The sequence below is a fragment of the Nicotiana tabacum genome, chromosome 23, assembly GCF_000715075.1.
Source record: "Nicotiana tabacum cultivar K326 chromosome 23, ASM71507v2, whole genome shotgun sequence".
NCBI classification, from domain to species: Eukaryota; Viridiplantae; Streptophyta; class Magnoliopsida; order Solanales; family Solanaceae; genus Nicotiana; species Nicotiana tabacum.
The window spans coordinates 107687961-107711198 of NC_134102.1; the positions used below are offsets into that span (position 1 = coordinate 107687961).

The 23238-nt window shown below is 33.5% G+C and overlaps 2 protein-coding genes across 6 annotated transcripts; both read left to right on the plus strand.

Moving 5' to 3' along the window:
* Positions 1 to 1124: 1124 nt before the first annotated feature.
* Positions 1125 to 5475, plus strand: LOC107788090 (phospholipase D alpha 1-like). 2 transcript variants are annotated; one of them, XM_016609746.2, is made up of 6 exons: positions 1125 to 1223; positions 1329 to 1372; positions 1459 to 1555; positions 2803 to 2874; positions 2987 to 4853; positions 4944 to 5475. In XM_016609746.2, exons 3-6 carry the CDS (start codon positions 1466 to 1468, stop codon positions 5375 to 5377), a joined length of 2463 nt encoding a protein of 820 aa, XP_016465232.1. In that variant the 5' UTR covers positions 1125 to 1223; positions 1329 to 1372; positions 1459 to 1465; the 3' UTR covers positions 5378 to 5475. The 2 variants fall into 2 exon arrangements, with proteins under 2 accessions (XP_016465232.1, XP_075103012.1); XM_075246911.1 differs by lacking the exon at positions 1125 to 1223 and having other exon boundaries at positions 1329 to 1555.
* Positions 5476 to 6908: 1433 nt separating this feature from the next.
* LOC107788091 (uncharacterized) lies at positions 6909 to 12489 on the plus strand. 4 transcript variants are annotated; one of them, XM_016609749.2, is made up of 6 exons: positions 6909 to 7133; positions 7255 to 7399; positions 10639 to 10895; positions 11843 to 11930; positions 12075 to 12141; positions 12224 to 12489. In XM_016609749.2, exons 2-6 carry the CDS (start codon positions 7344 to 7346, stop codon positions 12275 to 12277), a joined length of 522 nt encoding a protein of 173 aa, XP_016465235.1. In that variant the 5' UTR covers positions 6909 to 7133; positions 7255 to 7343; the 3' UTR covers positions 12278 to 12489. The 4 variants fall into 4 exon arrangements, with proteins under 4 accessions (XP_016465235.1, XP_016465234.1, XP_016465233.1 ...); XM_016609748.2 differs by having other exon boundaries at positions 6910 to 7133; positions 7243 to 7399; XM_016609747.2 differs by lacking the exons at positions 6909 to 7133; positions 7255 to 7399 and adding an exon at positions 8118 to 8371 and having other exon boundaries at positions 10634 to 10895.
* Positions 12490 to 23238: the final 10749 nt, after the last annotated feature.

The window sequence follows — 23238 nt, forward strand, 5'->3', positions numbered from 1 at the left end:
TTTTAAATCTTGGAACTAAGTGTTCCAATTCAATCTGAAACCTCTCGGACGAGTCACAAAATTATAATTGAACACCGGATAAGTAGTAAATGGGGAAACATGGCTGTAATACTCAAAACGACCGGTCTGGTCGTTACAAGAATATTCTCATATATGGCCGGATTTTTGTTCGTCTTCATTTTTGATTTTAATACAATGTATACAATATTTTGCTTGGCTGGAAGACGCCATTTCCGGTGAACTTTCTTCTCTCCTTTGCTCTTGAGTCACATATAATGATACACATATATTGTATTCTATACAAACACACTCAAATTTGAGTGTATTCTATATTTCTCAATGCAAATACAATTTATTTTTTGTATTTTCGCATGTAGTTTATGCATTCCGAATGTTATTTTTTGTGGCAGATTTCTATATTTTTTGAATTATTGTTGTTTGAATACAACTGAATTAAATACAGTGAATTGAGTACAGTGTAAAAGCAGCTACGAATGAATACAGTGAATTGAATACAGCCGAATATCACTATTTTTGTGATTTTTTGTTGTTTGAATATAGTCGAATTGAATACTACGAAATTGAATACAATGTAAAATAGTTAAACATGAATATAGCCGAATTGAATACAGTATATACAATCGAATTGAGCGGTATACACCCTATTTCTTGATTTTTTGTTGTTTGAATACAACTGGATTCAATACAGTGAAATTGATATAGAACGAATATATACGAATTAAATATAGTGTATACAACCGAATTGAATACATCGACATACATCCCATTACAAGCAATTAGTAGCTATGGAGTATAATTAGCCAAATTATAGCTATGCCCGGCAATAAGCCTCTAAACAATAGTCATTTATGAAAGTTCCCCTATTTTTGTCCTAGTGCACTTTCTCTTTGGGCCGCGGGTCAGACTTGTAATGAAAGTTTAAGCCCATTCATCCCATGAAGTTAACAAGACAGCCATTTCATTAGCTTTTTGGGTTTGCGTTAGCATTTAAACCTCCTTTTATTTCCTTTCAAGTTTCGTTAGCAACTTCCCTCAAGAAAATTTCCATGTACACGCAATGCATGAGAAAGATAACCAAGAAAATGCAAAGTTTTTACAAACATGAACATTGATGCTATACTATGTTCTGCAAGTTTCAACAATAACCCCATAATGGTTACTTAAAACATTCAAAGCAAAAGATAATTCTTTCTTCACAATAGGTGATTCCTATAGGTTGCTTCAGCTGTGTTAAATGATTCCAAGAATTATACTAGTAAAAACTTTTTCTTCTTTATATAGTCTTTAACTGTGTTAGCTTTCTTCAGACAACATTCTCATCCCCCTTCACGACAAAAACAACCTTTTTGAGGTTCCTTGTCTTTATCCTAAACTTTCTTAAGTTTGCAGGCTTCTGCTTAGTTTTGTTTTTTATCTCATTTCACATGCTTTTTTTAGGTTAAAAATGGGACCACGTTTGCTGCATGGGACTCTTCATGCTACCATATATGAAGTTGATAAGATAAGGGGTGGCTGTGGTGATTGTTGTGGCCCGGTAATCTTTTCACAATCTAACTTATTCTTGTCTTCGTTTATATCAGGAACAGCTTTATGATTATAAGTTATGTGTATGCATTTTCTGCTCTATAATATCATTGCAGTTTTGTTCTGCGTATCCATATAATAACATCACAATCATTCTAAATTCACTTGACTCTATAGGATCAGATAATATGCAATGCAAAAAAAGAGGGAAAGAAAACTAAAAAAAGAAGAAAAATTTGACAAGTTAATTTGTGTGCATATATTGTTCACATGATTAAGCGGCATATTTGTAGTAAAACTAGGAAATGATGGTTCATTGTCAATGAACTCATTCAATATGTTATTGTCGCTTCCAGTTTTACGAAGGAGGTTCAAAGTATGAAGAAGTAAACTCGCAAATATTACAGGATGATAAATGGGGCAGGTAGCGAAGGGAAAGACTAACCTTAACCTGCCTAAATCTTAACTCGCCTTGGCATGCCCCGTTTACTTGTCCCATCGAGCCCTTTTTAAAATTTCTTGTATTTTTTTTTTCTTTCACTTTGCAGTGTTCTAATTCGTCTTAAACTTTTTGTTTTTTTTTCCCTTCCAAATTAGTGCCCCCAATCAATCATATATTTTCTTTGAAAATAGCCAACAATGGGATACAAAGGATTTTAAATGTTGATGGAATCCATATCTTAGTTTGGGATGTACGCCTCCCAATTACAGGACCTAAAGAAGGGCTTAATTACAGTTGCACTCTTAGGTGAGGGTAGGGCTTTCAATATAGCAAATAGGAATGCCACACTCACGGGAGCCATATTGGGATTTGTGGATTATCTCATATATATTTGCAGTGAATAACGTTTTGTATATATAGAAGGGCTATATGCCTAGAATTTATTCCATACTATAGTTGCCCATGGAGCAGAAGCAATGATCACTTAGCTAGGGGTTATTAATTGATACTAATATATATGCTAGTCGAACTAATAATTCTTATAGCTCTCTAGCTGTGGCTTAAATGGTATATCAGCAACTGCCTAGCACTAATAGAAATTACTAGTAATACCTAAAACCAATGAACTGTGAAGCCTAGTGAGTGCTAATTAAGGCTGAGACTGCATGAACTCATTAGTTTGGCCGGAGCTTAATTCAAATGAATGCTCAATATTCAATATACTATTTACATGTAAGTTGCTGATTTCTGATACTTGATCTTTGATCCGCTTTATAGCCTCTAACGTCTTTCTGATCTTCATATTGTTATCGTAGACTGCATCTCCCCAGAAAGTATCAAGAAGATTTCTAAACAATGTCAAGAAATTGTTCTTTTGTGCGCCAGAGGTACTACGTCTATGCAACCAGCATTTTGTTTGCACTTGTATTGATTTGTGACCTTCAATTCTGTCCATTACTTGCTTTAAGCTTTTCAAAACCTGTATTGATAATATTGCAGATTTCTGGTACAAAATTCTATGCAACCATAGATTTGGATAAGGCAAGAGTTGGGCGGACCAGAATCTTTGCAAATGACCCTTCCAACCCACGGTGGTATGAAACATTTCGTATTTACTGTGCACATGAGATTTCAAACATCATTTTTACAATAAAAGATGAGAATCCTGTAAGTGCAACACTAATTGGAAGAGCTTATCTTCCTGTTGAGGAAGTCTTGAATAGATATGTTGTCGATAGATGGGTACCAATATTAGATGAGGACGGCTATCCAATAAGTGGTCGTTCAAAAATCCATGTAAGGTTGCAGTTCTTTAACGTTAAACAAGACAGTAATTGGTCTAGAGGAATTAGTTCCGCGGCATTTGGAGGAGTCCCTTATACCTTCTTTAAAGAGAGACAAGGTTGTCAAGTTACACTTTACCCTGATGCAGACATCTCAGATGATGATATCACAAATTATCTCAAGTCTCAAGGACTTTTGGAACCTCAGAGATGTTGGGAAGACATTTTTGATGCAATCAACAATGCAAAGCACTTAATTTATATAGCTGGTTGGTCTGTATATACTAAAATCACCTTGATAAGAAACCCAAAGAGGTCAAAGATTGGCGGAGACCTTACTCTTGGCGAGCTCCTTAAAAAGAAGGCGAGTGAGGGTGTTAATGTTCTCTTGTTAATTTGGGATGATAGAACTTCAGTTGAGGTACTAAAAAGAGATGGACTGATGTCAACCCATGATCAAGAAACTGCAGAGTATTTTAAGAACACAGATGTACACTGTTGTTTGTGTCCGCGCAACCCTGATAGTGGAAAGACTATAACTCAGGGGTTTCAGGTTGGTACAATGTTTACTCACCATCAAAAGACTATTGTCGTAGACAGCGAAATTCCAGGAGGGCTGTCACAGAAAAGAATGATAATTAGTTTTCTTGGTGGTATTGATCTTTGCGATGGGAGATATGACACTCGCGAACACTCCTTATTCAGGACATTGGATACAGTACACAAACAAGATTTCCATCAGCCCAATTTTCCAGGCTCTTCAATTGTGAAAGGTGGTCCTAGAGAGCCCTGGCATGATATTCATTGCCGGCTAGAAGGACCTGTTGCCTGGGATGCCTTGTACAATTTTGAGCAAAGGTGGCGAAAACAGATTGGAAACAGATTTATCTATTCTATGATTGAGCTTGATAAATTTATTATTCGTCCAACAGAAGTTACAGCATCAAAGGATAGAGAAACGTGGAACGTTCAGATATTTCGATCCATTGATGGTGGTGCTGTTGTTGACTTCCCTGGAAAACCAGAAGAAGCTGCTGAGGTAGGCCTTGTTACTGGCAAGAATAATGTCATTGATCAAAGCATTCATGATGCATATATTAGTGCCATTCGTCGAGCTAAAAATTTCATTTACATTGAAAACCAATACTTTGTTGGAAGCTGCTATGGTTGGAAACCATCAGAAGATATCAAGCTCGAGGACATCGGAGCTTTGCATCTTATCCCAAAGGAGCTATCACTTAAGATTGTGAGCAAGATTCAAGCGGGAGAGAGATTTACAGTTTACGTTGTTATTCCAATGTGGCCAGAAGGTATACCTGAGAGTGATTCAGTTCAGGCAATTTTAGATTGGCAAAGAAGGACAATGGAAATGATGTACACAGACATATGTAATGCCCTTAAGGCTAAGGGAATTATTAATGCTGATCCTAGAGATTACTTGACATTTTTCTGCCTTGGCAACCGTGAAGTCGAAAAGCCTGGAGAATATAAACCTTCAGAGAAACCAGATCCTGATACTGATTATGCAAGAGCTCAAGAGTTTAGGCGCTTTATGATCTATGTTCATTCAAAAATGATGATTGGTAAGTCAATAATTTACTGCCATTTTCAGCTTTATGATCTAGTAGAATTTGATCAAACTAATGCTTGTTCCTTTCCCTTCTTTCTTGAAGTTGATGATGAATACATCATAATTGGCTCCGCGAACATAAATCAACGGTCAATGGATGGTGCAAGAGATTCTGAGATTGCTATGGGCGGCTACCAACCATATCATCTTGCAGCTAATCAACTACCTAGAGGAAAAATATATGGTTTTCGAATGGCATTATGGTGTGAGCATCTCAACTATGCAGATGACTCGTTTGTCGATCCAACGAGTCTAGAATGTGTTAGGAAAGTAAATGGAATGGCTGATGAGAGTTGGAGGATATATTCCAGTGATACATTTGATTTTGATCTTCCAGGGCACCTTCTTCGCTATCCTGTAAATATTTCAAACACTGGACAGATTACAGCAATTCCTGGATTTAAGTTCTTCCCAGACACAAAAGCTTCTGTTCTTGGCACCAAATCTCAATTACTCCCACCTATCCTCACTACATGATGTATGTACACTTCTAGAATGGTACAAACCAAGAACATGTAATAGCTGTAAATGTGACACTTTGGAATTATTTTTTGAGTTATAACCATTTACCAAAATTCATTTATACTCGGGTTAAAAAGGGCAGCTTGGCGCACAAAGCATCCCGCACCTCAAGGGGTGTGATGTAGGCAGCCTACCCTAACGCAAGCGTTAGTGGTTGATTCCACGGCTTGAACCTGTGTCCTATAACACCGAAATAACTTTTTCGTTGCTCCAAAGCTCCCCTTCTTATTAATACTCAGGTTATGAAGTGGTTTATAGTTGGATGATGTTAGCAGCATATTTTAGCAAACATATATGCCTTTACTAGTTTGGTTCCCTTATTGCATTCAGGTCCTCTTGTTTCTAGGCTACCCTTCAGAAGAATAGAATCACATGTTTGGTCGAGTCCTCGGAATGGAAAAACTTTTCTCCTTTTGTGGGCCTTATGAATCACATTAGTCGGGCCAGTAAGTTTGCGAGACCGGATTATTAAATAAAGAAACAAAAAAGAATCACATGTTTGGTTCAAAGCTAGTGGGGACCAGAATTTAGGAGGATAGATGTGATAGATTATTGTCTTACAATGAGCTTATACCGAATTCATGAACCAAATATAATACTATGAATATGGAATGATAAATTGTAGTATTATGATCTGTTATTGGCTATTTATGAGTTTGAAACTTCTTGCCTCATTCAGAACAGCATTTGGTCAATGGGGAAATGGCTTCATACAATTTGTTCCTTTTTCTTTTGCTTGAAATTATTGTCCTGGTAAAAAGAATCTCAGTGGACAAAGGCCTTATTACTTTAATTTCTAAATGCGGCTATTTTTCTTATTTAACATCTTACCATTACTCTAGTATGTAAGTGAGTTCCATTAAAAGGATTATTGAGTGCATGAATGAGGTAATGCAATAATACATTATTGTCGAGTTATACAAGAAAAAACGAAATTAAAAAGGGAAAACTTTCAAGGATTCTAAATTCTAATTTATTTTGTTTCATTATCTCCGATCAGAAGATGTTAAAGTTATCATCAACTAGATATTCCTACTATTAATAAAGGACAGTTGAGGAGTTCCATTTACCAATCAACAAGTGATATTTATGGTAGTTTGTGATAGAGAAAATTATCTTTCTCTTGAATCCAGGACTTCATAATCAAGAAGAATCAAACAATTTTGCTTTCCTTTCTCGTTTTCCACCAAAATCAAGGTAAGAAAACTAAATTATTTCCTCTCACTTTCTCTACTATTTATCCTCTTTTCCTAGTGGTCACTATTTCCTTCATTTTCCTAGTGGCCAAGCATAAAGAAATGGTAAAATAAATGGTGCATTTTAATTGGATAAAAGTAGATAAAAGAATAGCACAATCAAAAGGTACCAAATTTCAAAAGTGCCAACTTGGAGAAATTTCTCACTCCACATTTCTAGAGGGCAAATTTGTCTTTGCATTCAACAAGAATACTCAAAAGGGCCCACAACCCATACATTTACCCACCTCCATTAGCACCAGTCCAGCAAGGCTGCACAGCCCCCCCTTATTTTCTTCACCATTTTCCCATCTCCATTCTTGACTTTCTTATACAAATCCACAGAACATATTGATAAAACCAAAATATTAATAAGAACAAAACACAACTCCCAGGAAATTTTCTTTTTTTTCTTCTTCTTTTTGTTTACTGCTTAATTCCATAATAGCAAAGAAGGAGAAAAAGGCTAAGAAATTGTAAGTAACTCAACCACAAAAAATTTATACATTTTTACACCCAAATCTCTTCTTTTTTTTTTCCTATGTAAAGTGATAGAAAAAAATGGAAAGTTTGAATCTTTTTTAGTTAAAACTGCAGGTAAGAGATGAATTTTGTGTCAGTATTGGAGGTCCAGAAGTTGAAATCGATGCTTTGACGAATACCCATTTGTTTATTTCACAGTGTAAATGCAACTTTGTAGATCAGTAGCCTCCTGGATTTCACGTTTCTTCGCTTGCATGGGGTCAGTCATTTGATTTTAATTTTCTTTTCATATAAAACATTCCGCTGTCCGCTTTTTATTTTCCCCTTTTGGGGTTGGTGGTTTTGTATTTCACACACACACACACACACACACTCATATACACTCCAAGGGTTGGTTGAGTGGTTGAGGTTAAGATAAAAACGTGGAGATCCCGGTCCCCATTTGTGCTTGTGACCTGTAGCTGGTTGCCTGGTAGATTAGTTGAGGTATAAGCACTGGGATTACCTTTTTATGTACTCTCTCCGTCCCAATTTATGTGATGGTATTTGACTGAGTGCAGAATTTAAAGAAAAACTTTTGAAATCAGTGGTCTAAAACATCCCATATATATTTCTTTGGCTATAAATCGTCTCATTAAGGGTAAAATAAAAAATTTAAAGCTAAAACTATTTCCAAATATAGAAATGTATCTTTCTTTTTGGAACAGAATAAAAAGGAATTAGTGTCACATAAATTGGGACGGACGGAGGGAGTGATACACACAAAATTAATAACACAAGGAATGAAAAGTTACAAAGTTTGATAATAGGAGTAATACTTTTTAGAATGCTTTTCTTGGTTTAGTGGACAATGATTGGCTTTTATTTGGTGGTTTGGAATCTGAGGTACTTGCTTACAGGCTAAGCAAGCAATAATAGTGAATAGAAAGGAAGATGAGCTGGTGCTTCTTTTTCTGTTTCTTTTTGTTTTTTTTTCCCATGCTTTTGCTTGTTATGTTGAGGGAGTTTGTTGCTAGAATGTTATATTCTATACGTAATTGTTTTGCTAGCTACTGTATCAAATGCTTTGCTTCTAGCCATGTATAATATATGTTGTTTAAAGATCGAAATTGAGTCATGTTTTAGAAGTATGCCTTTGTGTTCTGTTTTGGGGGTTTTTGGAGAATATCTTCGAGCCGTCATTAGTACGATGATGGAAAAGTTGAAGGAGATATGGAGTACACTTTTTAATGTAAGAGTTTATTTCTGAACTATGTCTCAAATTTGGTGTACAGTAGATTGAGGATTCCCTTTCCATTTCTGGAAAGTTTTGATGCCATTTTCCTTTGTGCTATAAGCTTCTAGTTATCTTCTTCACTGTAATGATAGCTAAGATTAGTTAAGCACCCAAAGGCTGAAAAAGAATTGCGTAAGCTCACTGATCATCTTGAACAATTTGTTCTCAAAGAAAGTTCCGTTTGTGGGCTATACTGCTATACAACAAGATGAGTCAAATACGAGTCTAGGAATTTGCTTAAGTAGTAATCCGAGCTACACTATTTCATGACAAAAACTTATCTTTTGCATTGCATTCAGTGGACTAAATTTAAATTTTTGAACCCTTTCCTGTTGGAGTTTTGAAGATAACTTTAGGTCGATTATTTCCTATTGTTGTAAGTTTTGATTCAAATAATGACGATATGAGCACTTCTGGCAGCATATTATTGCTTTATTTTCTACTTTGGGTATTGGAGAAGGGGGTTAGTTCCTCTAGCAGACCTCTTAAATCTTAATCTTTCAATGAAGAAATTCCTGTTAGTTAGAATGGGTTTAAAGTCTATCCTGGTAGTATTGGAAGTGGAACCACAGCAGATGACCTGATCCATTCCTGAACAATGCAATCAGAAATACTTAATAACTTAGTCATTATCAAAGCATCGGTGAATGGGAAATAAAATTGATGTAATGATTTATGTGAAGGACATGAAAGATTTGTATAAAATATGAACTTGTGTCAAATTAGATGTTTTTGTATTGTATTGCCAAGTGAAACTTGGAAGGTTGGTGAGAATAGAACAAGCACAACCATCTCAATCCCAAACTAATAGCTATGTATATCCTCTATATCATGTTGCTTCAGTCGGCCCAGTGCGTTCCGGTATGCTTTGTTATGACATTTTGTTGTATGTTTGGTGTATTCCTAACGTGGAAATGTAGTCATATTTTGTATATGTCTAAACGACATGGTAGGGTACAGTACACCCTAGACCCTGGGAATCTAGCTGAGTTGAGTGGACGTCGGATTATTGTAACATAAATGGCCGATAAGATCTCCAAGTTCCTCTTGAGGCCCGTTTTCAGCTCTTATTTATCAAAGATGTCTTCCGGGCAATGTAGGAAAACCACTTTATTGGGGTCTCTGGTCTCCCATTCAACAATGCTAAGAGGAATAATGTCATCATTGGCTCTTTAATTCCAAGAAGGGGAGAAGAAGGGTAAAGGATGGAGAAACCAAAAGTTTACTCTTCTTGGGTGGAGTACTGGTGATTTGCTACCTCTACTATGACCATAAAAGACATAAAAGAAGTTCATTCCTTTTTGACTAATTTTAATGGGCTTGAAAAGGCTGGAACTTTTTCCTGCTATTATCAAAGAAGGGAGATACTCTTAACTTATAGTGCATCTGGTTTACTTTTATCCTCTCACACTTCCCTTCTTAACCCAACCAAATAGATGAGGTAGCTAAATAGCAAGTATCATTTATGTAGCACTCCCTTATAGTACAACTCTTTCACTTACACAACATTGTCATCACATTAAATATGCCGTTAGACCGGCGAATAACATGGGGCATAACTTTTTGAGCCTTGCTTGGATGTTTTGTTTTGCTTTGATGCCAGTATGTCAGGAGGAAATCCAACTGTTTTTATAAGTTTATGTGAGACTTAATAACTAGTCACTTTGAGAAAGAAAAAAAAAGAAGTAAAGTTTAGTAACGCTTTTGGGTTGTATGTTGACTTCCTTAATTGCTTTTCTAAGTACCTGAATTTGCGAATTTTCACTAGTTGTTTGTGAAGTAAGACTTACTTGATTTTTGATGTGTTTGTGGTATTCACGACTGAAGTGATTATGTCAACCAATGATTTGTACATGGTAAACTGCAGTTCAACTGTCTCAAAGTTGCTTAAACCAATTAATAGTAGGCTTGCAATATATTTATAAAAAGTATAGGTTGATCATTGTTTTGATTGTTATCAGTTATTACATGGGACTTGTCGCGTCACTTGCACAATGGTATAGCCATATGGGGGCCATTGTTGTAACAGATCTCACATACCCCTGGATGAAGGGGGTGAGCACTGGTTGTTATGAAATGGATCTCAAACTTGACAATATAATATCATGAGGTTTCTGTCCATTTGTTCCCTTATATCTTGTTGACAGCGTACAGGTTTTTTTTTTCCTTTCTGGTTAAACTAATCATCTTTTATGGTTGTAAACCTGATTGTAACAGAGCAGAAGTTGTCTTGGGTGCTGTATAAAGCCTCCACATGTTATTTCAGTGGATAGGCCATCCAAAGGACAGAAAGTTCAGGGTAAACACTTGAGGAAACGTAGTTCAAGGGACGACTTCTGGAGCAGTAGTGCTTGTGAGATGGAGAATAGCGCATTTCCGTCACAGAGAAGCATCTCGTCAATTAGTACTTCAAATCAGGGCCTTGATCCCCATAGTAGCTCCAGCACCACAAATAACAACTCTGAATTTGTAAATCATGGCAAGTGCATATTTCGGTCCTTTTTGCTTTCATTGCGTATCATGGCTATATTTTATCTAGTAGTAACCTACTAACCTTTCTTCGGGATATCCAAATAAGTATTTCCACAGATGGGAAGAACCAGGTTAATTGTGGTAAAAGACATGAAACCTAAATAAGATTCATAGCTGTAGTGTCCTAAGGGCTATGTTAAAAAAGAATACAACAACAACAACCCAGTATAATCCCACTAGTGGGGTCTGGGGAGGGTTGTGTGTACGCAGACCTTACCCCTACCCTGGGGTAGAGAAGCTGTTTCCGATAGACCCTCGGCTCCCTCCCTCCAAGAACTCCCTACCTTGCTCTTGGGTTGACTCGAACTCACAACCTCTTGGTTGGAAGTGGAGGGTGCTCACCACTAGAGCAACCCACTCTTGTCAATGTTAAAAAGGAATAAAAGAGAAAAAAATTATGGATGAAATATGTGTGGCTTATTGATCAATATATTGGATGAAAAACCATGAGAGATCAGGGGTCATATTCCAGCGGAGACAAACACCGTTAGGTGATTACTTTCCATCTGTCTAAACCTTGGTGCGTAGAGTTTGCGGCTACGTGTGTCTATGCGAGATTGAAGGTACTCGTGGAATAGTCAAGGAGCATAAAACCTGGCCCTTGCACCACTGTTATTGAAAAAAAAATAGTCTCTCTGAAAATATATCAATTGATTCAAAGTTGTGTAATGGTTCATTAACACTTGGTGCGGACAAAACCAGCTCTATATACTGTTCATTCTTTTAGATTTGGCTTATTGCCCATGCAGAGATCCCATTGATCTGGGTGCACTAATTGGAGGAAGGCATGACCTAGCTGTGGAAGCACAAGTGCTCTCCTTTTTCATCTTAGCTTAGTTTTGTACTTCTCTCCACGTGTTTTTAATATGCTGAATTGAACATTTGCTGGAGCAGGTCTAATTCTTTGGAGTAAAACTAGGCAAGAATGGATTGGAAGTAGAACACCTGAGAAGCGTACTGCAGCTGGAGAACCTAAATTAAGGTGAGCATCTTTCCCTTCAAAACAATCCTCAGACAATTGATCTTTCAATTAGTAGCTCCCTGCTGATGTTTCAAAGTATCTACTTTCCATGCAACTGTAAATATATATGTGATGAGTGTATTTTTCTACCATCATTGCTTGCAGCTTCGATGCGAGTTACGAGACTTTGCTAGGGACCAACAAGCCTTTCCCTCAGTCAATTCCTCTATCAGTGAGTCTTGTTGAGCCTAGCATGGTTTTGGTACGTAGTTTTTTCAAGGCTAGCTACTGATTTTCTTCATTAAAATTTTCAGGAAATGGTAGACTTTCTTGTTGATGTCTGGGAACAGGAGGGGCTATATGATTGAGCTGCACACATAACTGGTCTTAACTCTTACCCAACCATTGCATTTCTGTTTGTAAAGTTTACAGAAAGCAGGGCAGAAAATATTAAAACAGTTATGTTTAATCACAAGATTTGTATGTTTACAGAGGAAAATTGAAATACCTGAAAGCTTTTCAAATGGAGGAGAGGACCCTTCTTTAATTTGCTAATAAACGAATTTATTTTCAAGAAACGTAATATTCAAGCATTCAAATGAGCTGCCTTTCTAGATAAATTTCTGCAGTAGTATTGGTTACTTATTATTATTATTTTTTATTTTGGTGAGGATTTTGGAAGACAACATATCTTCCTGTGTTCTTAGTCATGATGTCAATCATTTTGACTCTTACAACTTGTAAAAAGGTGTTTGTAGGTGATCCTAAGGAAATATTACATCCTTTCCATAAAGAATGAAGAAATCCCGAATATGATGGCCAATGCAAATTCAGGACACTCAATATTTTAAATCTTTATTAGAAAATGTCGAAACTAAATTTAATATACTATAAGAATATATACAAATTAATTGTTAAGAAAAAAAATTATTTGATTTTTCCAATAAAAATATGCTTATCACAGTCTTATCACGATAATTGTAGTGAAGAGCAAACTGTGAAGGGTCAAATACTTTTATCTGTTTTATTTTGACTCATCTAAATGTGTCTTTAGTAAAAGTGAATATACTGATATAGCATATAAATTGTTTTTGCACCGACAGAGAATATTTAGTATAAAAATTTACCTTAATTAACATGATAATGTTATAAAACAATAAAAAAAAGAAGAAAAATATTGCAGAGAAAAATAGAGATAGAAAATTTTTATTGATTTGAGATCAATTACAATGGAATATAACCCCTCTATTTATAGAGGAAAAGTGAGTTAGTCGCAAAGTAACAAACTCTAAAATCTCTCTAAAAAATAGGCATTCACCATAAATAAAATACTATTATAATACCTCCCCCCTCCCCCCCACCGAACGTCTATTCAACAAATAATGTGGTTCATTAAAACCTTAACTAAAATAAAATCCAGTGGAAAAAAATATTCTAGTGAGAGAAAAAGAGTACACATATCTAACAATACACCTTTTGGTTTGCCTCGTTAAAAATCTTTCAAGAAAAACCTAATGGGACAAAACCTTGTAAGGAAAAAAGAGTACAACGCGTATTAACTCCTCCTGATGAGACAATCAATTCATATCTTTGAGCCTTCGCACTTCAATTTTGTGCATCTTCAAAAGATCGTTGGTAAAAATTTGATAAACAAATCAGCCATATTAACTTGGAAGAAGATGTTGCACCTTGAAATCATCATTCTTCATAGAGATGTATTGTCTTCATATGATCTTGTTGGAATCGTCATTTCAATGTCTTCGTCATTTCAATATCTTCACATAGGGCTAAAAACTCTTGCTACCATATTATCATGTTTATAGTTATAGCGAGATTATATATATATATATATATTTGCACTTTAGATGTGCTAATTCAGGATCAAGAAATTCTCCAAGAATTATATATGCTATAAGTATTTTAAATCATTCATGGATTATAATATAAGTATAGTCAAATAAGCCATATAAATAGACTTTAGATTTACATCAAGTTTTCATGCCATGCCACGCATATAAGATACATGAAAGTAATTGTACACAACATTGACTTTATACTTTTGAGTGTTTGAACTACATGTCCAAAACTATATGCCTTTCATATGAAACCAATTCTATTCGAATTGTGTCTCTTTCATTTGGCCAATATTTTTGTGTCTCTATTCGACAGACTTAAGATCCTCATCTACTTAGCGCTATCATACATGTCGTCGATGAATATTTTATATTTATTCTAATATATTTTCGTAAAGACATAACATAGAGATCTCTTTATTCATTTCAGGTACCTGAACCTCTCCTGCGTTTTTATGAAATGTTATGTCATGTACTCTTCTAGAGCACTTCCTTATAATGAGTGTTTTGATCATTTGCTCATCTTCTTTATCAAGAATCTTATTTGAAATCGATTTGTCTATATGCTTTAAGCATACCAGTTACTTTATCCTTTTAGGACTTATTCTAATCGGAGCATGTGCAGTGAAAATATAGTTACTTTCTTTGGGTTAGCAAATGCATATGGCATGCTTTGAAATATATGGTAGATGAATTATCTTTTTATGAATTTCAAGTTCATATTATCTTATTCGAGGATCTAGATGTATAAATGATTATTCATTCCACGTAATTTTTTCTCAATTGTTTATCTTGTCTCCCCCTCATGTTAGAAAAACTAACTTGCTTCCTCAACTTTGGAAACCCACCTTTGTGCGTTATGGTGGTGTTAATCAAAATATACATCGCAAATTAATAAGATGAAATTATTTGGTTCATGATCCTAAACTACTTGTGAGGGGAGAATGTAATATACTTTCGTATACAACGTATATCAAACTGATATAGATAACTTTATTCTCATAAGCAATAATTTAGCTATTAAGTGGAGGTACTCAATAAATTATTTTTGCTAAACCAACTGTGATGTAAACCAACTTATCAAGATGAACTCTCTTGAATAGAAAATCTGAAAATTATGTTCTAAATTAAATTATTGAGCAAGTTACCTCGCAAATACCAGGTTGTGGGTTAATAATAACCGCACATGTAAACATATCATAGATATATCTTATGTGGTATACATGACAAGAAATGGGTTTATATTCACGTTTGATAATTTCAGCATTCACGGGATTCAATTCTAATTTTAGTTGTTCTATTAATTAATGAGAACAAGCAACATAGGAGAATTCGTAAAGAACTTTCTAGTTCTTTAATATTTACTATGTGAATTCTCTTTTTTTTTGGCACATCATACTTAAATTAACATGGTTAAACTAATTATGCCAACTGGATAAATTATCATATTGATAAACTTCAGGTTTATACCATGACGTGTGTAATTATCAATAAACTCCAAATTTATTATGATATGAGTTTTTATATCAATAAACTTCTACTTTATTGTGGCATTCTTTTATTTGTGTAGGACAAATTAGAGAATAAAGTGGGTAGCTTTTCACATACATATTATCCCGCTACAAGTTGTAGTAATAGAAGATATTAAATCTTTCATTTATTTATAGTCTCGATATAACCAAATGCTTTCGCGAATACTTTAGAAACTCAATAATTTTTTTTAAGACTTACTACGAACACAATACCTTATTGATAATCAATTTTATTTCTCCAAATAGTATAATTGGTTCTTCCAGAGCTCTCAATTAATTTTGTACTATCACATATTCATCAATATACATATGGTGAGTATCTCTTTAAAGGAGAAAGTTATACCATTATGGTCGTGGTCAAAATCATTATAGGCAGTATATGTTGCTTCCATTACTTTTTGCCTTGTAATAATCAAATTGCCATTATATTTTGCCATAATCACAATAGGTACGTGATCAATGACCATTCATACCATAATAATGAAATTATTTTCCTTTTTTATCTTAAACCTCCTTCTAGATGTGAGTATGGTATATTCACTACTACTAGCACGTTCATATTCTTCCAAGAATGAATATGTATTCATAAATTACATGTTGTCACATTCACATCATGAATGGACAATAATCATCTATATGCGCTTTACAAAATCGCATGTCAAATCGATGACAAATATTATTTTTACAGAGTGAAAGATTATTTTGAGAATCATTATTGTTCTCGTTACCATAGTGATGGCGATTTTAATTTTGTCAACTGCCACGTCCACATCCATTGATACATCATGGTAATAATTTTGTTTTCTTTCAGATTTATCACATACTGCTATCACATCTCTTAAGGGAACGAGAATGAAGCAAATTCAATGAGACATGTTTTCACTTCTTGTGCTCACAATCATATATGAATTTGATCAAGGCAAGACATAAAATTTTATTACTTAGGGAGCGTATAATTTCTTACAAACTCTATTAGAGTTATAATCAAAATTTATTATCTTTGCTTGTATTTAAAATCAAATTATAGAATTTCAAGAATTTAATTGAGAAAAATAAAGCAAAATAATAAGCTTAAATCCGGAATTTATTCTTGAAAGAAGATCATAGAACAATTGACAATTATTATTCTCAATATTATGTACAAGTAGAGTACCATGCACGTATCCCAAAGCTTAATGACCAAAGTAGATGCCTAGTATAAGAATATCAATGCATTCAAGCAAGAGCCTCACGTAAATTCCTATATCTTTTCTCCATGTGTGCTTTAATTTCTCAAATATTAGACAACTAACTAATAGTATATCTATAAATTAAAACAACCGTCCACTACTCAATTGGTTAGAGTTTTATGCTGATAACGTGTTATAAAACAATAAAAGAAGAAGAGTATTGCAGAGAAAAGTAGAGAGAGAATTCTTATTTATTTGGGATCAATTACAATGGAATAAAACCTCTCTATTTGTAGGAGAAACGTGATAGTCACAAAGTAACAAATTCTAAAATCTCTCTAAAAGACATATATTCACATATATTCAAAGTAAAATATTTTGTCATAATTCTTGGAAGAGAAAAACTCTATGACTAACCGAACTAAGGGCACGTTTATTTGTAGACTTTTATCTTGAATTATCCAAATGTGTCTTGAGCAAAAGCGAAATATTTTCTCTTAATTTTTGGAACTTGCTGGGATAAAAAGAGGAAAAGAAGATTTATTGAAGGTTTGTAGATCATTAATATGTTCAGATATAGGTAATGCTAGAACAGCCTCCATAAGGCATATATAAGGGTCAATTATGTAGAACAGGTAGTGGGATATTTCCAGCATTAGATGATTGAATAAAAGAAGATAATTAGGTGCATAAAGACATAAACAGTGACACAGAGAATATAATGATTTATAAAAGGAAGACGTGTATGTCAATGTATTTTATGTGCCAAACACACATAATTGACTAATACGTACATCTTTAAAGCTACTACTATTACTAAAGCAGTCCTCATATATATATTTCATTTCATACACAATTGCCTTTTTTGACTAAATAAGGAAGCGTGTTTGGAAATATGTGTTAAGTGGTACTTGGGTCCTACATGTTATACCCATTTGGGGACAATTAAGTGATATTTCTTCACATTTAATCGTCGCAAGGTTTGAGTCCTACTTAAGAGAATGAAAAACTCTTTCATAAGAAACGTTTTATCTCCTTAGTAAATCTATTTCCAATCAATTTCGACTGCTCAATGGTTAAACCTAAAAGGGAACAAGAATATTTCATCCTCAAGTCCCTATAAAAGGAAGACTTGTATGTCACAAGAATTTTTAATAGCTTGTGATAACCACAAGAGACGCTACTTTAAGTTCAAATTTCCCTAGTAAGTTATATTAATACTATCTTTATTGTTAATGAATTATATTAACTTCAAAAATGAAGTAATAATATAAACTTAACATAACGAATGCGTATTTAAATGATGTAATCGTTAACAATTAAGTCAATCCGTGAAGATTTACATGCAGATATGCACATTTCAATTAATTGATGGTTAAATGAGCTTAGACAAATATTATAAGGACTAAAATAAAAAAAAATTGAAGAATTAAAAGCATGCACTTATCTTAACTAAATAATAAAGGATGCAAGTTGAGAACTTGATGAGTTGGAATTACATGGAAACTTCAGAGAGTAGAGAATTTCCAGGCAATATCTTAGGGACTTGGTTCTCGTAAGTCGTAATGAATGCATCTGGATGGGATCCCAAACGAGGCAAAAATAAGAAATCTTCCATATTTACTTATTTTGTTTCTTCAATTCAATAAATATATCAACAAACACAACACGTGAATCACCAATTCAATTGAGTTGGACGGTCCATAATTAAAGCATGTTGAGGGAGCCCATATATTAAGAAAAATGATAATTGTATAGTCGCCTTCAAAATGATAACCGAAAAAGATACTTCTTCCGGTCCATAATAAAGATCATTTTATCTTTGGCACACTCATTAAGAAAATATAAATTTCTAGAGAAAAAAAGATATATTTTTACTAAATTAACCTTAATTAATTGTTATCTTGACACATTGGAATATGTAAATAAGGAAAAATTTTAAAAAAATAAAATTAATTCATTCTTGATTATGTAAATGGATACTTATTTAGGACCAAAATAAACAGGTAAAATGGTCACTTATTGTGAACCAAAAGAAGTATATTTTATATATATATATATATATATACATTTTTGTATGTTATATACAAAAAGTGTAGAAATTATAAAAAATTTTGTGGTTATGTAAATAGTTTCGTCCTTGATCTTTGTCCTCAAAAAATAAACTTTCTTTTAGGGTTGGAAGGTTTTTTTCTTTTGGGGCTTTGGAGGAGGAGGGGGTGGTGGATGAGGGTGAAATCTTTTTTTAAAAATAATAATATCAAGTTGATAATAAACTACATCAAAAGCATGTTGATGATAACGTGAAAAATCATCATCTTTATTCTTTTGATTGACGTACTAAATACAGTTGAATACTTGAGTATAACTACAGTACTCTAGGCCACCAAACATTATAAAATACAAAACAGCTATGGTTCAGATGAATTGGTACATATAAACTCGAATTATGAACAAAAGATATTTCCCTTGTTGAGGTCTGTATTACCAATTAATTACCACTATTATATGTATTGTTTTGCCTTTCATTTTTCTTTTCACATAAATTGTGTGAAAGTTAACCATATTTTTCATAAATAGATATAGGTTATAAAGATAGAGCATAAAAGTTTGACCGAAGCATATATTCTAGATTTATTTTATGGCACTTAAACTCCGACCACTGGATAGTAAAATACCAAGCAAAATTAAAACAAAATATTAATTATTTTCTTTCTTTCTTATCACTTTTAAAATCACAAAATCAGGATGATCCCTAGCTATATATTGATGTGTTCAAACATCACAAGTAAATTTCAAGCAATATTATTATAATATCCTAGTTAAATCCCATATCATCAATAAAACATGTGAAAGATGTTGAATATATAAGGAATGAAGTCTCTAAATTTTAATTGTACAAATTTATGGGGCTTAGACCTAAATTAGATGATATCACTAGTGGATTAGATTGTTAAAATTTTCTTCTTTTTTTCCCTCAATGCCATAAAAATTTGAAGTAATTAGTATTTTTGTGTGTTTGTTTTGTCATTGTGATCTCAATTTTTCGTAAATAAAAAAAAAAAGAAATTTTTTTAGCGAAACTTCCATTGCTCGGTCTTAAATTGTATATGAAAAACAACCAGTGATTCAGAAGTACACAAGAAAATCACATTGAATAATTGAGTATTGCTTATAATAAAGAAATTAAAAATGAATATATCAATAATGAATCTATGATATAGTCGTTAAACCCAATTTCAATCGAAAACAAATGAATTTGCTTTATTAAAGGCTTCCCACTATCTAGATATTTTTATTCACTTGGCTTTTTCCTTGAAAAGCATTTGGAGTTGAATGGATGAGAATAACAGACTTAAGTATAACAACTTGACTTTGTTAAGCATTAATTAAAATTCTTATACTATAACTTGATATTTGGTTATTGACTATTTGATATTTATACACTGAATGAGGCTTATTGGTGTGTGTATTAAACCTATAACGCTGGATCAAATAAGCATCCCAACGTGCATGGTCTTAAATATTCGTGCGATAGAATTTTTTTTTTCTTTGGGAAAAATGTACAACAACAATGTCTCAATATCAAATACTAAAAATAATGTACAAACTATCAAGAAAACCTTTACCCCTTTGAAGATCATATTTATAAATTTTCATGCTCGTATAGATAAGTGTCCCTTTTACATAACTTATTCTCTTGTAAATGAGTTTCGGTGAGGTCGAAACGGCAAAGGCAAAAATGAGACAATTTGCTAACAGTAAAACTATGAATGGTCGTAATAAAATTAATCAACTTTGGATAGTATAAATGTATAGGGTAAAATCGGTTCACGTTAAATACTCGCATAATAGAGCGACACGTGGAACTAGAGATAAACGAAAAGTGAGACATTTGGGAACCAAGACCGGGGGTAGCAGTTTCGGTTAGCACATGAGAGCCTCCGAAGGGAATATTGCTAATGAAGGCAAACGAGTCATCCGGTAGCATTCAATGAAGAATATTTTGCAATATTAAATACACAGTCTGTTAGAAAGAATTATGGCATTCATAGCTAGCCATTACACATTCTTTAATGGTCCCCATTATTGTCATTTAAGAGAGGTTTGATCCTAGGACCTTGTTCTTAAGGTGCAACTATAAATAGTGATTTCAACAACCATTGTAGCAGGAGGAATTTTCTGACAAACAGATACTATTTCAAAAGTTCAATAATATTCCATTCCTTGTTTGTTAATATTGCTAGTACTACCTTCGAAAGCTCCGCTCCCGGAATCAGGCTATTCACTGTCTTATCTCGATTTCAACGCTAAGTCTTGTATTTTTATTTAATTTATTTATTATTTTGAGATCTAGTCCATTCGCTTGTCTATAAATCACGTATAAATTCAATTGTACTATTTTACGAGTAAACAATAAGGTTTCTTTTCCCATCCAAAAGATAAAATGAATATTATATTTCTTCACTAAAAGATTAGGGGAATAAAGTAAAATTTACTTTAAATCTAAATTTTAACCAATCCTACACTATAACAAGCTTTTATCATTTCACAACCAAAAATGGCGACATTCATCGTCTATTTACACATTACAAATTTAGTATTTGGGTTAAAGATTAAAAGTATATGTACCATGTTGACTTCTTTGTCATTCATAGCTTAGGGCTTGCTTTTTTCCCCAAATAAGAATCACCTAAAATGTTATATGCGTCCCTTTTTCGAAAATCTACTAACCTTTACTAATACTTTGTCTTGAGCGCGCGCACACACTTCCTCGGGAATTATAGCGTTTTCGTTAAGGTTTATCGACCCAACATCGTCTTAAGCGAGTTAACTATAGTATAGTATCCCTACTCGTTACATCCTAAAGCTCAAGGCACATATTATCTATTTTGCCGGGAGCATATCTCATGGATTGTTCCTTGCGTTATGCCATATTAAGTCTAAAAGTGTGTGTACCATTTATCTCAATACTTTAGCCTTCCTTATTTTTCCAATGTAAGATTCGTTCAATGTGTAATTGTCACATGAGCCTTTGTCCAACAACCTATAAGCCTAGAAGTATGTCAATCCTTTACCTGACTTTATCATCTCCTCAATCATGGACGTAACATATTAAATGCTAAACGCAAAATACATATTTTATCATTAAACTTGCACCAAAATCTCTGTTACATATTTTTTTCATAGGTAATTTTTTTACACATTCAACCTTTTAAAAGTGTGTCAAAAACACACCTCTTCGGTACTTGATCACTTTTTTCTCATCAAGTGTATTCACGCACCAATAATAACGTGACACGTGTTATTGACTTAATTTGAATTTACAATTATATCCATCTTCTTTATCTTCCCCAAGTTGTACCACCATGGCTGCCCCCCTCCCCGACCACCCAAAGTGAGTAATTTTGTCCAAACAACCATGAACCTTTATTTTTAATTTTAAACATTGAATTTCTATCAACACTACCAATTAAATATTTTCCCTAAAATTCCTTGTATTTGTATCTTCCCTCTTTCAAATTGACCAACCGATTATATAGTTTAGGTACCAAAATTGCTTACACCAGCAACAGTAAGAACAAAAAAGAACCAAGAACCCAAAATTCCCAATCCATCAATGACTGAAATGGAAGAAACTCCACATACCCAATTAGAACCCACAAATTATCACGAAACACATATGAAGAACTTCACGAATTTTCCCTTCATCATTTGGCCACCTAGGTAGCTCAACCGTGACACCATCATTCATCGATTCCTATGTTGAATATAAAACTCTGATTTCTTTTTATCCTCCTTTAAATCTTGGCAAAAATATATGGTGGTAGAAGAAGGCGATGGTGCAGTAATGAAAAAAGATAGGAAAAGAATGGTGGATTTTTTATTCTAAAAAATGAAGAAAAAGATTTAGAAAAATGAAAATATGAAAAGGCTAGACAAGTGCCGTCAAAATGAGCCTTTAGACATAGAATTTAAATTGTCCGCTCGCCTCTTATATGTGAAAAATACGCGAGTGACACGTAATCAAAAAGATGTGTTTTCGACACAATTTTAAAAGGTTGGCTGTGTAAAAAATTACCCGTGAAAAAAAATATATATAACAGAGATTTCGGTGCAAGTTTGATGGGTAAATTATGTATTTTGCCTGTGCTAAACGATAATTGATATAACAAAAGAAATAGTTTTTACCCTAACACAATTATTTTGTCTTCCAATTATGACTGTTGAAAAGGTTGTAAAAATTATATCTTTACATAATAATTATTTCAATGAAGTAAGTTCGTGTTCGGTCACAACTATGCGACTCAATCTTGATGATCTAATTAATTTATCCTTTACAAATAATCCTGATCTAATTCCATAGTAAGTGAGTTATGTTAAGACTCAGCCTTAATAATAACAAGCAGTTTATGTTAAAATCAGGTATGATGGGTAATTTAATATGAAGTTCACTTCTTCACTCTTACATTGAAGGTTAACTTTCCACATTTAAAAAAAAAAAAGATTTTCGTCCTTTTTATATGTTTCTATCTCTAAATTTAATTCAAAGATAGTATTTTCCTTCTAGAAATATATATCAACTTGACAATATGAGGAAAAATACCAGTTGGGGTATGCCTTCCTTTTCTTAACAAACTAACCAGGCAACTAACCTAATCTCATAGTTAACTAACCCTACAAAAGTATTTGATGGTTACCAAATTTTATTGATTTGAGGTATTCCTTAGCTTTGGGTTAAACAAAATGAATATTTTTTTCAAAATTAAAATTC

Coding starts and splice junctions, on each gene's coding strand:
- LOC107788090 (XM_016609746.2), top strand. CDS start 1,466: ATGGGACCACGTTTGCTGCATGGGACTCTTCATGCTACCATATATGAA. Junction 1,556..2,802: donor GTGGTGATTGTTGTGGCCCG/GTAATCTTTTCA, acceptor TTGTTATCGTAG/ACTGCATCTCCCCAGAAAGT. Junction 4,854..4,943: donor TCATTCAAAAATGATGATTG/GTAAGTCAATAA, acceptor TCTTTCTTGAAG/TTGATGATGAATACATCATA.
- LOC107788091 (XM_016609747.2), top strand. CDS start 8,219: ATGTATAATATATGTTGTTTAAAGATCGAAATTGAGTCATGTTTTAGA. Junction 8,372..10,633: donor TATGGAGTACACTTTTTAAT/GTAAGAGTTTAT, acceptor TGATTGTAACAG/AGCAGAAGTTGTCTTGGGTG. Junction 12,142..12,223: donor CTCAGTCAATTCCTCTATCA/GTGAGTCTTGTT, acceptor TAAAATTTTCAG/GAAATGGTAGACTTTCTTGT.